The sequence below is a fragment of the Meriones unguiculatus genome, chromosome 9 (genome assembly GCF_030254825.1).
Source record: "Meriones unguiculatus strain TT.TT164.6M chromosome 9, Bangor_MerUng_6.1, whole genome shotgun sequence".
NCBI lineage: Eukaryota > Metazoa > Chordata > Mammalia > Rodentia > Muridae > Meriones > Meriones unguiculatus.
Window position 1 is genome coordinate 65,610,563 of NC_083357.1, and position 17,228 is coordinate 65,627,790.

Genomic DNA, 17,228 nt, shown 5'->3' on the forward strand with positions numbered 1-17,228 from the left:
AATGGCATCATGTGCTTCTCATGCTGACACACTTTTCCTGGTGTTGAGTTCCACTGAAGATCTCTCTCTCTCTCTCTCTCTCTCTCTCTCTCTCTCTCTCTTTCACACACACACACACACACACACACACACACACACACACAAATACCAAAAAAACATGAACAAGGAAAGAGATTTATCATTGAAACACCTGGTGTAACCATGCCGACATTAGACAACATTAGACAAAGTAGGCTCCAGAATAATCCGTACTTCAGGGATGAACATTTGTGAGGACAGTGATGTGATAAAAGGGTCAGTTCTTCAGGGAGACAATGATTATACTTATGTAAAGACCTAATGACAGAGCTTCAAACCCCTTGAAGCAAAAAGATGTAATTGAAAGATAAAATGAACAAACCAGTAACTTTGTAAATGTATTCCAATGCCTACTTTTCATTTCCCAAAAGAAAATTTATGAAGTATTTAAAGTGAAAAAATTACAACATCTATCAATGTATTGATACAGCACTGACTGCATTAAAAAAAGAACAAATTAAATTTAATATAAATAGAAGAAAGATAATTATTAATAAGAGGGCAGAAATCAATGAAGTTTAGAGGGGAGAAAAAAAAAAACACTGAAAGTGACCATGGTATTTAAAATCAAAGAACTTGATAAAGGCCTCCAGAAATTGTCCACAACAAAAATGAAAAGGCACATATGATAAATATCATAAATAAGAGAAGGCATGTGCTTATAAGTTAGCTCCATGTGGAAAATATTGTGATGAATATTATCAATTAACTTCTGCCCACTTAAATAAATGGACATATTTTCTGAATGATGAAATTACCAAGGTTGCTCAAGTATAGATAGTCTGAGCAGTCCAAAGAGTTGAATGAATCAATAAAATTTGATTCCAAAATTCTTTCCAAAAGAAAACTACAGCCCCACACAGTTTTACTGGTTAATTGGGTTAAACATCTTGGAAGAAATAAGCACCAGCTCTGCTCAGATAATGCAGAAAATCAGAGTTGGGAATATATATTCCAACTCCCTGAAGGTGGTCAAGTTTACTGTAGCAACAAAACCTACAGCAATCATGTTACACAAAGATAAAATTGTGGGCAGATACTGCTGCAGAGATCCTGAAGATGCATTAGCACGGTAAATTGCTATAATAGTTTATGAATACATTGGATTTATTCCAGAATGTAAGATTAGGTCACCATTTGCCACTAATTTACTGTATTTACCAAGAAACAGTCTGTAGGACAGCCCTAACAATCTTCTCTATAGATGGGGTTGGAAAATTTGGCAGTTGCATGTAACTTAACCAACAGGTAATCTTCAAACAGACCTGAATGACGCCAACAGAATGATAAGGGGAACACATCGAAGACATGAAAGCTAAGCCAACTGTTGATCCAGAAAAATCTGTTGAGCTGCAAGGAAGAAAGAAACATATTTAAGAGGGAGAAAAAAAAAACCAAACAATTAATTTAGAACTCTAAACAAGCAATGGAGAAATTTAAATTGCCAACCATCACTTAAGTATTTCCTAAGGTTTTAAAATATTAAAAGGGGCCTTTCCCAATACTGTCTTCCACAGACTTGAAATCCAAGCATTTGGATTTAAAAGTTCATGACTATTATAAATTTTCTTTTAAATTTATCCCTTATCCCTCGTCAATAAAAGAAACTGTTTTTTTGTTCTGGTTTTTGTTGTTGTTTTGTTATTGTTGTTTTGTCCTTGGTCCTAATAAATGTTCCCTGGTATATAATTGTTTGGTTAGGAGCTAAATTGTGTGTTTTTTTAAAAAATTATATCTTTCTCATACTTTAACTACTTCTTCTTAGGTTCTTTATATAGTGTTTGTGTTAGAATAAGATTTTTAAAGTATTTATGTTATTATGTATTCTGCTATTGAACACAAACAGGTTTAGACCAATTGCATTTGTTTGCTAACGGCTTTTGGTGAATTTAATTTTGCTTTTGGAGTTTCTTTATTTCAAATTAGCAGTGGTGACATGCCTTCCTTTGCTGATGTCTTTTGCTCTCTGCACAAGGCTTTGACCCTTGTTCACTTAGAGAAATTTTAAGTGCTTGTCAAATTTTTAATTCCTCCAGTTGATTCAACTTGTGTTGTCTTACTAAACAACATCAAAGGGGTAAAATATTGATTATAACATGAAATATGAGAAAATTAATAAAATTTCCCTCTCACTTTCCATTTCCTGTATATTTTATCTTTTTATTTTTATTTATTTTTTGCATAAGATGGCATTTTTTAAATTTTTAAAATTTTCATTTTTTTCTTCACACTTTGTTCATTATATAATCCCAATTGAAGCCCCTGCCCTCAACTTTCCCCAGTCCCACCCTCTCTTCCTCTTCCCTTCATCCCCTTCCTCTAGTTCACTGAAAGGGTTAGTTTTCCACTATTGACATCTGCCTATAGCTTGTTAAGTCTCATCAGGACTGCTTGGAGCCTCTTCCTCTTGGCCTGTTAAGGCTACATCATAAGGGGCGAGTGATCAGAGAGCAGTCAACTGAGTTCATGATAGAGGCAGCCCCTGCTCCCCTCACTCAAAGATCCACATGGTGACTGAGCCACCAATTGGCCACATCTGAGTAGGGGGTCTAGGTCCTCTCCATGCATGGTTCTCCATTGGTGCACCAGTCTCTGCAGGATCCCCTGGGCTCAGATCTTTTAGTTTTGTTGATCTCCTTGTGGGGCTTCTGTCCCCTCCATGTCCCTCTAATCCCACCCTTCTCTTCCTCCATAAGACTCCCTGTGCTCTGCCCAAAGTTTGGCTGTGAGTCTCAGCATCTGCTTTGATCCCCTGTTGGATGAATCATTTTTAGTTAATCTGATTTTTACATATTTTTTTTAGAAATTATACTTCTGTATTTTGGCATATTTAAACATTCTTCACATTGGTAAACTATTTTAAACTCATACTACATATAATTTGATACTTGATTCTACATTTGTATGGTATCAACTGATAGCAATTATAAAAATAAACCTTCCACCCTCTGTAAGTACCTATCTTGGCTTCTGTTCTCTATGAATAGGACTTTCCTACTTTTATCTGGTTGTCCTTGAACATAGGTATTGTGTTAAGTTGTCTAGTAAATGGTAAGATTTACAACTTATAAATGCAACAGCTAACCTCCCATCCAGGAAATTAGTGTGGTGTGTGTGTGTGTGTGTGTGTGTGTGGTGTTTCTGTTTGCTCTGATCTCTTCAAAAAAGTCCGTTCTCAGTATCACATTAACATTTATCTACACATTTAAATCTTGTCTACGATTTTCATCTTTCTACGCCGTTGCTCTATAGTGTATGAATACACAGCAATTTGACTGACTTTGGAGCCAGTCTGAGAGGAGTTCAACTCATGTAGGTTTTTCTAGCTGCTAAGGTCATAGCTCAGGAACTCACTAAGTTCCTCCTCAAAGAAGGCTCCACCCCGAAGTGTGTCTCAATAAAGCAGGGGCTCTTCCAAGCTGGAGTTATGCCTGCTGGTCTCCAGCCATGTGTTTCAGTGAGCCATCCTGTAGTGCTCACAGACCGATGAGCAGCCTTGGAAATGGGTGGTGCGGAATTTTAGTTAAGATCATGAAATTATTTAGGTCAGGGGCATACAGCCACTGTGGTCAAGAGCAAGCAAACATCCACTGTGGTGGTGTGTTGACCTTAAGGCTGTGTGTCACAATGAGCCAGGTAGGAGAGAAGCTAAAACCTTTTTAAAGATCCTACTGTGCTGAGCAGATGTCCGTGCTGTCCACATGAAAGATTTTCTATAGAAGAACACAGCCGGGCCTGTTCTAGCCACACTAGGCCAGGTGTCGTGTGTGTGTGTGTGTGTGTGTGTGTGTGTGTGTGTGGTGTATTAATCTGTCTAGTAAATGCTAAGATCTGCAACTTATAAATGGAACAGTAAATCTCCCATCCAGGAACTTAGTGACTAGCCCAGATGTCACATATGATATAATAATATGTATATATACATATATATGTATATATGTACACACACATATATATGAATTAGGCTTATATTAAACACACAGTTTTTTAATTGATCTGTTGTGATCAATCCAAAACATAAATTACTTCGACAGGACCACTCACTTCCCTGTCATGCACTGTTCCCTGAGGAAGCAAACTCTCTAGCCATTTCAGGTCCACACCAGCAGCTTCCTCCTGTCTGACACCCATTGAAACTATGAACCTGGGCAGAGGCATATTCTTGATCTTATACACCAAAGCCCACAGCTTCTTTTACCTCTTATTTGCTTTAGCTCTTGTTATTAAATGGCCTTTCAGCAGAACAGTTTTAAGTTGGGGGATTTTAACATAATACTCAATCTTACTTTGAATCTAGAAGTTTCCCCTAACTCAAGGCTGAAGTCAATCATCTCTTTTAAACAGTCTTAATTCCTTTGTTTCATGAAGTAAATTTGTCCTTCTTTTGTGCAGACCCAAATAAAACAGAATTCTGATAAATGATTGCCTTGTTTTCATTTTTAGGTTTTAAAAAGCCAATACTTGGAGACAAAGCAAAAACATATTCAACAAGGACCCATCAGAGCGTATTTAAAAACAACAACAACAACCTTGTGTGGAGATCCTTACATCTTACCTACACCCCAAGATCTCACTCTCATTGTGCAAAGAGAAAGGAGTACATACGAGATTAACTGAGCAATATCATGATGCTTTCGTTTTAGCAGATCACTTCCCCTCCATTTAGAGAAGTTCTCCAGGGTGGTGTTGGGGTCTGGTGTTATCTTTATCTTATCTCCGTCAGTCCAAATTTCAATTCCAACTAATGCCACATGGGCATTAAGCTTTTTGTAAAGCTGTCCAGAAAGAATACAATGCAAAGCAATCAATTGTAGTAGTGAAATAATCTTTTAATATTTCCACTGCACTTTATTTTTCAGAAACAGTAATGTGTGTCATTTCCTTTATCACCTTGAGCATTTTTGTACTTCTCCAGGTAAAATGTTTTGTTTTTTTTTTACATTACATTTAAGTAACTTCTTGAGGGTTGTTTAGAGATTGACTGAAATAATGTGAGTAAGAAAGGTGTTACAGTTCCAGTGATGACAGGCCTATTTGTTTCTTGTCTTAATTAACTCCTTGAAATTATTTCCTACCAGAATTTGATTATCAGTATTTTCTTAAGCGGATTTTGGGAAACAAAATCCTTCAAAATAAAGCTTGATTTATGGGCTAGCTATCTTGCTCCCCCAGGGAAAGGTGATCAAAGAGCAGGCAATGAGTACAAGCCAGTGACTGCCCCTGCTCCCCTTACTAGGAAACCCTCATGGAGACTGAGCTGCCCATCTGAGCAGGGCATCTAGGTCCTCTGTATGCATGGCCTTTGGTTGATACATCAATTTCTGCATCTCCCTCCTGGGCCAAGCTTTTTTGACTTTGTCGGTCTCCTTGTCAGACGCCTGTTCCCACCAGGTCCTTCTATATCCCCTTTCTGCCAGAAGACTCCCTGTGCTCTGTCCAAAGTTTGGCTGTGAGTCTCTGTATTTGCTTCTATCCCCTGCTGGATGGAGTCTTTTAGAGGACATCTGTGGTAGACTCCCATCCTGTTCCCTCTGTTCTACCTCTTCCAGTGTCTATCTTGGAATCTTCCAGTGTCTATCTAAATGAGAATTAAGCATCTTCCCTAGGGTCCTCCTTGTTGTTTAGCTTCTTTAGATCTGTAGATTTTAGTAGGTTTGTCCTATATTATATGGCTAATATATACCTTGCATGTCTTTGGGTTACCTCACTCACGATGATCTTTTCTAGTTCCATCCAATTGCCCAACCTAGCATGCCCACAGAGAAACAGGATCCAGGCAGTCCTGATAGAACCTGACAGGCTAGGGTCAGACAGTAGGGGATGAGGACTTCCCCTATCAGTGGACTAGGGGAGCGGTATAGGGGAGGAAGAGGGAGGGAGGGTAGGACCAGGAGGAGATGAAGGAAGAGGCTATGACTGGGATGCAAAGAGAATAAACTGTAATAATAATAAAAATAATTTTAAAAATGAAAAAAAAACTTGACTTGTTATATTTTGGTTCTAAGAACACATAGTATTAATATCTAGTGAAATAGTAAAATTCATGGTCATTCCTCAGAGGCCTAGCACCTTAACCTCAAGAGACTTGCTTTCCTTCCCATCCTAGATTCATGTTCATCCACAGAAACACTCAAAGACAGCTCTTCACAAAGCATTTGACGTGACGTTTAATGAACTATATCTTACCATGTTGACGTAATTGGTCATCTCAAACACTATCTTTCTTATTTCAGTAAGATTTTTATTGTACTTCTTAAACTAGAAGACAATAAAAAGACAGAATTAGCATGATAGAAATTAACATAATCAAAAGATAAAAAGACAATTTAACTTATTGTAGAGTGATTATAATTACTAGTTATTAATATTTCAAAAATAAAAGCAAATTGAGTCATTTTTTCAGGTAAATTAACAAATTTTGGTAATAACATCATGTTTTTCCCCTTGAAATAGCAGGTCAGCATACAGCTCCTGGAAATTCAGCCACGCATGTTGGCATACCTATACTCTGAGCAGTGGAAGGCCAACCCAGCATAAGAGGGCCATGAGTAAGGACAGTATTGGCTGCATCGCAAAACTCTGTCTGGAGCAAAACCACGATAAAATAAAGTGAGTGATTATTCTAAATATGTTTTAATTTGATTGTCACGGTTTCTTAATCAGTACAAAGCATGATTTACTATCTTTAAATCACTGCATAGTGGATGAGCCCAACACAAGACCAGAGATTTGAATTCTGAGATAATTAATTTCCAGATCGTTTTGATATCGAAATTGTTTTTCTTTTTTGGCATTAAACACACAGAGATAACTTGTTTAGGAACTCAAAATTGGAAAATGTGTTCCTAGAAAAGATGGTGCCTATCACCAAGCTCTGCCATTCTCCAAAGAACCCATCCACTGGGATTTTGTCTATATGATGATCCCTCCAGAGAACAAATCCAACATTACAAATGAACTATCAAGGATGACATCACAAATGAGTTTAAAAAGAAAATAATTTGGATCTCTAAAGATAGTAAAAAAAAAAAAAGAGTAATATAGGGCCAAAAATATTATTTGTGTGTATTTGTCATTTGCTTATGTCTGAGAAGAAACATCTGTCAGTTTCATTGTTTCATTATAAATATCAATTTTGTAGACTTAGAATAGTTTCTCCATATGCTTCATATTCTTGATACTTCAAAATGGATCTAGACATTTCTATCTCATATAATAAGTTAATCTTGTGAGATGCATTATCTGTTGTAATTACCTCACCATTATCCAGGACCAAATAATATTCTATGTATTTCTTAGGTTCTTGAACCATCGCATCATTCAACTTCTGAAATAGAAGGAAGAGCATGACTAAGACAGTATCTCTCACTGTTAATAGGTTGGATTGTATCTGAGAATCAAGACAGACAATATTACTATTTTAACTCTACCACAACATCCAGGTATGCATACAAACAAGGCTCGGAATGTTAGAAAATGAAGGAAAGTGATGGTCTTATATGATTCCATCATTAGAAACAAATATGTTGATAGACTCATCTGTTATCCAGTGAGGTTTATACTTACCTCCCATTATCCATAGGAACAAAATATTTACTAACACTTTCTATGCCCTCATAGCACTCTGGAGCCCAGGATAGATAAGTCTACAATGGTCCATTAGCTTAGCAGATCATAAGAGACAAACATAAACACACAAGCATCAAGTGTAATTAGAACTGTGGGGTGGATTCAGTGAGTGATTGGCTGGGTGGTCAGATAGTGATTTTAAATAGGCAATTAGAAAAAGGCTTTTTAAAGACTTCGACTATACACAATACTCATAAAAACAGGAATCCAAGAAGTGAAAACCAATTGCAATATAATTCAGAAAAGAAAAAAAGTAAAATACCAACTTCTGTGGGTTTTTTTTTTTGTCACGGTGTTTCTTTTAAATTTATTTTTTGTATTAATTACAGTTTATTCACTTTGTATCCCTGCTATAGCCCCCTCCCTCATTTCCTCCCACCTAGTCCCCCCCCCCTTTTTTTTTTTACAAACAAGGACTCATGTATCCCAGGCTGGCTTTGCATTCATCACACATGAGCCTCCTGCCTCTGCTTTCCTAGTGCTGGGGATTACAAGCACACACTATTGCAAATGGCTTACAAAGCACCTGGTGTGGACATGAGGGTTTCACACACCCTAGAAAGAATTCTACTGAGCTACACCCCAGCCCTACAGAGTTCCACTGAAGGAGAGAATGGGTAGGATAAGATGAGATTGCCTGGGAAGAATTCCATAGCAAAAGGCAGTGAACAGTTTGGCCAAGACTTTTAATATCAAATGACCAACCAGGAAAGCATGGTTATTCCTACACAGTCCCCAAATAATTGAGATAGAAGTCCAGAGGCTGGTGCCAACAGAACCAGAATGATATTGAAAGAAACATGTAACCAGGACTAGTCCTCTTGGGTTCCTAGATACAGACAGTAAACTTCAAATCCATGGCAAAGAGGACAACCTCAGAGTTTTCTTAGAACCAAGTCTGCCTGGTGCTTACAGATTCTGAGAACACTTGAAAGTGATAATCAAGCAATGAAAGTAAAACAACAGAAACATTTTAATGCGTACCACACAGCTGAAAACAGCTGGGGTTGTCTTTTCTTCTGTCGTCAAAACAGGATTCCATACAGGAAAGAATGTTCTATCTCCCTACAGGTAGATCCTGTGCTTGTGTTGTTTGTGTGCTTGTGTTACTCCATCCCTTGTACACTGGACATTTCTAAGGAGAAATCCATTACAGTTACATCTCACAAGAAGAGTGTGCATTGTGAGATTTAGAGAGTACTGTGACCTTCTGTCTCTTCCTAGCTGTCACATATTATATTTCAGGCTTCTTTTTAGCCCTTGCATATTGTTGATGATAATAGTTTAGGCACAGATTCTCAGTAAATAAATTATTAATGTACAGCAATGTTTTACCATTAGTAAAATTATAAACTATTAGTTTCAGTAGTGGCTATAAAATGTGAAGCAAGCACACTGCCAAAATTAGAACCAAGGGCCGGAAAGGTAGCTGAGTAGATGAAAACCCTCCCTGTGAAAATGTGAGTGCTGGATGCAGCTGCCCAAATCCACTGTAAAAGATTGGTGGGTGTCATGGCCTGCCTCTAATCCAAATACAGAAAGGGCGGAGACAGTGAATTCCTATAACAAGCCACAACAAGCTGGCTAGCCAGGCCATCCAAAATGGCAAGTTCTATGTTCATTGGGAAACTGTGCCTCAATAGATAAGGTGGGGATCATTTGAGGAAAGCATTTAACATCAATCTTGGGTTTCCACAAGCACAGATAGATTCATCTGTACGCAATATGCATGTACATACAACACACATACACATGAAAAGAAGAAAAGCAAAAAGATCAGAACCCAAGTTAGGACACAAAACAAAAGTACAGGTAACCACAAAACTCTACGTACAATCAGTCTGGTGGCAGGTGGGACCACATTCTGATGCAGCCCTTGTAGCCATGACACCTCATCCACTCCACAGCTGCTGTTCTCTTGAACTTCACTGGGGTCATCCTTGAGGAGGGCATGAGCCTGTTCATCGAGGTTCTCTGAGCTCAAAGGTTTGATAAAATACCTTTCATCGCCTTGACTGAAGTAGCCTCTGGGGAACATGAACATTAGAGCTCCTTAACAAAACGGTATTGCTTTGGGAGTTGCACAGAGTCCTCAAAGTCCTCACGACCTGTTTAATCATATTACAAGAAAATAATCCAGTTTATGTGCTTCTGATACTAACAATGTTTTCTGAATCAGCCCCCTGTCTTCATCCTGTTCCTACATGGCATGGGCCGTGAAAGTTGGGGATGCTTTGGAGTCTAATATGGAATTAAAATTCTAGCTGTGAACCCCCCAAAATCATTGAATTAAGTAGCCTCACTTTTCAGTCTGTAATATACAAAGATATAATGGCCGATAGAAGAATTCTACGGGGTGGAAAGAAAGCAGACGAAGTGTGTGGTCAGCAAAGATTTCCAACTCCTTCACAAAACCTGGTACCAACATCTGAGCCCACTCATTGGCCACCCGGCTCTGTTCTTCCCTGTTAATGGCTGATTGCAAATCCAGCTGCATTTTCCTTCCTTAATTAATCTAGGGTTCCTGTGGTTTAAAATCAGTTTGCATTATGTTTAAGGAGACTTCTTCTAAATGAAGCACTGAATTAGAAGCAGAGGGTAAAGGAGATCTGTAGTCTCTTTCTTTATGAACCTTATATTCAAAACGAAGAAAATGGGTGTGTAGAAGTAAAAAAAAAATGTATATGTAATTGTCTAGCAAGTTCATAAGTATGTAATTCTATGTAATTAGTATGAAGTGGGAATGCATGAGTATATAGGGTTTAAAACTGGAAGACAGCAACTGTGGGTGTTTGTTTCACATACTTCAACTACGTAGCTGAGGTAGGATGTTTCACAGTAGAGGCAGATGCAGTGAACAAACAGGAAATCACTAGAATATACAGCCCCTGGGGCTTGTTAAGGAGATGGAGGCTGGAGGGCGAGACAAGCAGTCTTCACAGACTTCATGATTACTAACTGGGTAAGTTATCACTTGATTATCCCATCAGTGAGGTCAAGAACACAGGAAAAATAATGGATTTAGGAGATGATCAGTTTGCTTGGTTTAGAACACACAGAGGTTTAGATTCTTTAAGGTATACAAAGGCAATTCATCAGTTCTTGGTGTTGATGAGCTACCATAGGATAGACAGACATACGGGGAGTCACTAACAGGCAGAAAAGGTGTATATGTTTTGTTGTTGTTTTTAAGAATAAACCTAAAGGGAAATAAAGATAAGGAGAGAAAGAAGAGGAGCCACACCCCCTCAGAGAGTCTGACTATAAATTTGAGTCCCCCCAAAATCCTCATTTTTAAACAAGCAAAAGAATAAAAACTGAAGAGTTCAGTTGTATAATTTCTATGCTTTAAAAAAATGGTGCTTTGATGTGAAATTTCAAAATTTTGTAGCCTTTAGTAATCACACTTAACTATATTCTATAACTGATTATACTCGAGGGTCTTCAGACTTATCAAACGTGAGCTCTGCGTCAGTGGGATATGAATCCTGAAGTCTCACCGAAGACCTTGACACGTGCTGATGCTGGCTTCGGAAACTTTCTCATTTATGATATGTCCTTGGTAATAACAGCTATCCTAAGGGAAACAAACGATATTTTGTAAAGGAAATTCTTCAACATTCTTAGACTCCATGACCAATTAGAATCTGAAATCCTGGAATGGGACCACTCTTCTCTAACTTTTATAAAATGCTAGGGACTTTTTATAAAAAATTAAATACAAGCATTTTTGTGTGTTACAATTTGATGATAGTTAATGACCCCCCAATGCTTATATTATACAGTTTGTATATTATATATAGTCTACTGTATAGCATTGCACACTATGTATAGTGTATTCCATATATTATATTAGTGTTGCTGAAATAGTACAAAACAGTTGAGCACTATTTTTAAAAAATTTTATTTTAGTTAGCTAAGTTTAAAATCTGACTCTCCAAAGATCTGGCCTTTATTTTTCTTCTTCAAAAATGCATTGCTCATTATATATATATATTTTTTTCAATTAGGACTGACCACTGCTCCACCCTTTTATAAACCTATGGGTCATTCAGCTTGTTTGTCCAAAGAGTCAAACTTTATTTCAATGAACCTGCACTACACGTCATGATTCTATCTGGAGCAAAGTACCAGAGCTATTGCTTCATGTGACTGTTCCATGTCATGCCCTTCTATCTTGGAAGAGATGTGGTGTTGGCCTGCTGAACCAAAAAACATGTGAAGGTTTGCCGCAGAGAAGGGAGCCCAGAAGAGGATTCTTGGCTACAAAGTTAGGGGCTCCATGGGAGCAAGGGGGAGCTCAGGAGATAGATCAAGAATGGAGTTACTTAGGGCAACATCAGTGCTACAACTGATGGTTAAGAAGTAGCCTTGAGTGTGATAGATCACAACATAATTTGGAGGTGTGATAGCAAAAAGTTAACAGACATGCTTAGCTGTTCTCATTATAGGGTCCGTGGGCAGAAAACAACTCTAAAGGAACCGTATGCTCCTCCTGCCTGCTTTCCTGAAAAGCTAGAACAGGTTATTGGGGTCATCCTTCATCATTCTTAGACAAATATAATAATGTGAGAAGATTTATTAAAAAATTATTGCTGCTGGGGAAAACAAAGCAGAACAAAACCAAATAAAATAGCAGCAAGGCTGTAAAACAGTTTCAGTCCTATTTGCCTGGCAAAGACTATATTTAGGTCTGCAGGGCACAAATCCATTATCAAGGGACCTATGAGGTTGTCATACCATGATTTGTGGGCTTGTGGTGACCTGTTTTCCTCTGGAATTATAGTATGTTTCCGAGTAGTCTGGTGCAAGGAGATTGCTGGAGAAAGAAAGGGGAAGAGCATGGTTTACACATTTACACATGTCAACTGTGAAGTCCGAAAACAAAGAAGACTTCCCAGGCTGCTCAGACCAGTTTCAGCTCCTCAGCTTCTCCTATGTTCAGACAAGTGTACACAGGAAAGCGCTGCTCATTTGGCCGGGCAGCAGGGGGAAGGGTGTTGGAGCCATTCCAGAGGGCTGTGGAACAAGCCCTTTTTCACAGGGGACCTGGTTGCTATTTCCAGGAGAAACTTGAGATGCAGAACTGAGGTCAAAAGTAATAGAAGCGAGCCCTTGCAACCAGTTCTGCATAAGGCATAGAGCTACCCTTGCCCCAGCCCTTTCCAGGGGACAGTCCTGTAAGGCCCTCTTCAAGACACAGACAAACATACAAGTTATATTGGAACCACTCCATCGTTTGGTAAAATAATCAAGTCTGTCTCCTGGCACCTCATTGTTTTTTTTTTTTTTTTTTCTTTATAGAGCAGCAAAGGCCTAGTAAACTATTATTTTACCTAAAGTGTTCCTACTACTTGAAGAGAAAAAAATAATTCACGGACTCCTGGAGTCTGTCTCTTAGGAGTGAAGAATGGTGGGTCAAGTTTTGGAAGCACTAAAACTGAGGGCAGCTTTGCCAGCCACTGTCCACATTTTAACTTCTCGTTGAGGAGGGAAATAGCAGACAGACACATACTCACTTGTTCTTTTTTAAATAAAGCACTGCAACCTCTCCGTTAACTGTCATTTTGTACTTTAGCTCAGTTTCAAATGCTTCCTGCAGAAATACACAAAGGCTTACTGTTAATCCAAAGGTGGCAGTTTCTGTCGATTTAATCTTAGCAAGGAACGCTTGCTTTTCTCTAGCAGTGGGACCAACTGTTTGTCTAGACTTTATGCAACAGATTAATCTGCCAACTGAACAGACAACTTATCTCCCTTCTGTGTGTATATGGGCCTATGTGTGCATATGTGTGTATGAGTACATATTCGTATGTATATGTGCAGTATGTGTGTCACGTGTGTGCGTGTATATGTATATCTGCATGTATGTGTTTTTGTGTGTGCAAGCATGGGTGTGTGTGTGTGTATGTGTGTGTGCTGGAAATTGATCCTAGGGTCTTACAAATGCTGGCTGAGGACTCTACCACTGAGCCACATTCTGGTGTCCCTTCTCTGATATCTTTATGTAAGCCTTGATATGTTTGGCAAGGTTTTATTTTGGTCAGCAATAGTTTCTGGCTATAAATATTTATATTCCTGAACACAGGTTAGGAGATGGAGTGTGGAGCAGTGGGGTAAGGTTAGGGATATATCAAAGGTGCTTAGTTAAAGCACCTTTAACTAAGGCCAGCTCAGTGGGTGGCTCAGTGGGAAGGCACTTGCCTGAAAACTTGAGCGTCCATGTGGTTGAAGGTGAGATACAGTTCCTGCCTTTCAATCCCGAGTTCCAAATAAGCATGAGAACCCACACGTGTTTGTACTTACACACACACACACACACACACACACTCAATCAATCAATGGAATTTTTTAAATTTCCTTCATACTGAAAGGAAAGGTTGCATTTACACACACACACACACACACACATACATGCATACACACATACATACGAACAGCCATCCATCCATCCATCCATCCATCCATCCATCCATGCATCCATCCATCCATCCATCCAGGCAAGTATATTCACACCACTCTACCTGTGTAAAAATCAACATTTTTAGAATCAAGAACTAAACTGTCTAAGTCATGAAGTGTGATTTCTGGAAATGATTCTATTAGTCTGCACTTAAATATGGCACATTGGCTTCACAGAAACCATGAGATGATCAAGTGGGGGAAGGAGAGATACCAAAGTGTGTGTGTGTGTGTGTGTGTGTGTGTGTGTGTGTAAACATTTAAAGTAGCAGGGAATCCATAGGTGTAGAGAAACAAATATTGGTGTGGAGAGGAAAAGACAACACCACACAAATTATCAAATAGCTAGTGTTGCAAAGAAGAGGTGAAAAAGCCCACTCACAGAAACCAAGACAACCCTTAAAAAAGGGTCAGAACGCATGTGACACAGTGGCTACAACAGGCAGAGAAATCACAGCCTTGAACACAGAGCACTCATTCGCAGCCTACTTCACTTTGCATATGTGAAATCTTCCATCTTCTGTACTGTATGAGCATCGCCATTATTATGTATAGTTGAAGGCAAAGGATTATTTAAAGTCTGGGTTTCCAACAGGAAAACCAGCAAACTAAGATGCAAGCATGCATTCACCCTTCACAGTAGGTCACCTTGCACCAGGCTAACGTAGATCTCCTGTAGCTGTTAGGAGGTCACCCAGATAAGCAGTGTGTTTCCAGTAAAACTAAGCCCATCACGTCAAACACATCCCTCTTCAAAACCACTCAAAACTCAGCATTGTGAAGCTGGATAAATGGCTTATTCCTTAAGAGCAGGTGCTGCTCTTTCTGAGGACCTCAGTTAGACTCCTAACACCGCAAGCACCTGGAACCCCATCTCCAAGGGATCTGATGACCTCTTTTGCCTTTACAGCCATCTACCCACACATGCTCATGCATACACACAGACACATGGCACACGCACGTAAATAATTTTAAAACTAATCGACCATCTACCACAGCCACTAAGCAATCCGTGGTTTCATACCACAATATAACTTTCAACTAAAAGCGTGATTTGTGAGGAAATAACTTCACCGGTGTGATAAAACCTTTACCTGCATTCAACTTTTCCTCAACACACTCAGGAAAAAGATGCACCTGACATTTTTGATGCCGCAAGGAATTATTTGAAGAAAGTGTTGTTGAAGATGACTGGCGTAGATGGATTTCATAAGAGTTAGGGGGATTTTTTTCTGATGAAGATATTTTGAGAAATGGATTCTACTAAAGGTCCGCTAGCACTAACTGATGTTGGAAGAAACTCCATGAAGAAAATTTTGGTAGGGGGCTCGGCACTCCCAACTGGTTGCATTTTATATTATTCCAGTTATCAGTAATGTCTCACTTATCTCTATGTTCCTGACTCTGCAGATGTAGGTAATTAGAATAGTGTTGTTGTGGAACACTAGGTTCTACTCTGCAGGTAGATCCTTTAAACATAGCCAGGGATGGCCTAGAACTCACTATACCACCTCACAGACATACAGACAAACCCTTGGGAATTACAAGTGTGCATCATCATGCCCCAATCTGGATATCATGTTTTAGCTTTACTCTTGCAACTAATTAAAAAATTTAAGCTAGTGTTGGCTGACAATGTGTTTTTTTCATTACAGTACAAAAATTATACAAATTTTAATGCTGTCTACATAGGAAAGATATAAATTGCAGATAAAAATGTCAATTTGTTTTATTTGCAATTTTTATTTTCTGGTTCTAATTTAAGGTGATAATTATGTATGTGTGGATAGATAGCAGATAAGGAAATAAGATAAGGTAAGTTATATGTAATTATTTGAAAGCATACAGCACGGATTACTATCAAATATCAAAGTCTGAACTCCATGACCAGGGACTATGCATTTTGCTTCTCAGAACCTTAATGTATAAAATGGAGCCAATAGAACTTTGGGTTCTAGTGAAGAATAAAAGCTTTGGAAACAAACTAATATAATCATTAACATTGTTTGTTTCCAAATTATGTATAATCTAAAATACCAGAGGAGTTGCCAGGGGAGAGTCATTGAAAACCTAGAAGAGCTACCTGGAAAGATGGCTCAGTTTGATGATATGCTTGCCGTGCAAGCACGAGGACTTGAGTTCTACACCCAGAACCCACCTATTCTCAAAGCCTGACATGATGGTCCATGATTCTAATCCCAGCCAAGAAGAAATGAAGACAGGTAGATCTTGGGACTTCCTGGCCAGCCTAGTTCTGAGTGAATGTGTTCCAGTCCATTGAGAGACTCAGTCTTGACAAAATGGATAGCAAGACAAGCAATGTAAGAATGACCTATGACCTCCCCCCACATGTTCCCACATGTATACACATGTACACAGGCATACACAGAGGATGCGTGTACAAGAACGAAGACCATCATAGATGTACTAACCTTTTGCTCTGACTCTCTGGTCTCTCTTTTACTCAATGGATGAAGTCTCACAGGATAAACCACTTCATATTTTTTGCCCTCAGGGAGTTCTTTTACTGCACTTGCTGGGGAGAAAAAAAGGAAGAGAAGACATAGCTGTTCAATAATGGCCACCATGCTCACTCCAATGGCTGATGTCCCACAGGGGCCTTCAGTGATTTATGTCAATGGTTCCAGACACAATGAGAGCTGGATAATACTAGCAACCCATCCAGCCCAAAGTGTTTAGTGTCTGACATTTAATATTTCTCAAGGAGATATTTTCAAGGGCCTCTCTGGTGGCAGTATTTCTTGTCAATTTTCCCTTTGCTCTTTGGGATCTGGGCAGCAGCTACCTAGCAGGAGAAGAGACAAGGTAAAGTCTAGGTAGAATCCAGTTCTCCTGGAAGTGGATTATTCTCCAGACCACACTGCTTTGAGAATGGAAGCAGACACATACCATTTCTGATTGAACATATACTCCTTGGAATTTTCAAGGCTCTGGTGCTAGGCTCATAGAAAGGGCCGGCATGAGCAATATTAATAGGCCTTCATTTGGGGCATAGAAAAAAAATTATGAAAATGAGAGAGGAAGGGGATATAAACAGA

At 38.9% G+C, this 17,228-nt stretch overlaps 1 protein-coding gene across 1 annotated transcript in view; it reads right to left on the bottom strand.

Moving 5' to 3' along the window:
* Positions 1-17,228, bottom strand: part of LOC110562215 (disintegrin and metalloproteinase domain-containing protein 28) — a 99,015-nt gene that overhangs the window by 76,018 nt on the left and 5,769 nt on the right. Inside the window, exons 2-10 of the mRNA XM_060391372.1 lie at positions 16,602-16,705; positions 13,227-13,303; positions 12,448-12,526; positions 11,208-11,284; positions 9,542-9,734; positions 7,334-7,405; positions 6,265-6,336; positions 4,684-4,853; positions 1,344-1,428 (exon numbers count right to left, since the gene is read on the bottom strand). Coding sequence (XP_060247355.1) covers positions 1,344-1,428; positions 4,684-4,853; positions 6,265-6,336; positions 7,334-7,405; positions 9,542-9,734; positions 11,208-11,284; positions 12,448-12,526; positions 13,227-13,303; positions 16,602-16,705 — 929 coding nt within the window. The remainder of the gene's footprint in view (positions 1-1,343; positions 1,429-4,683; positions 4,854-6,264; positions 6,337-7,333; positions 7,406-9,541; positions 9,735-11,207; positions 11,285-12,447; positions 12,527-13,226; positions 13,304-16,601; positions 16,706-17,228) is intronic.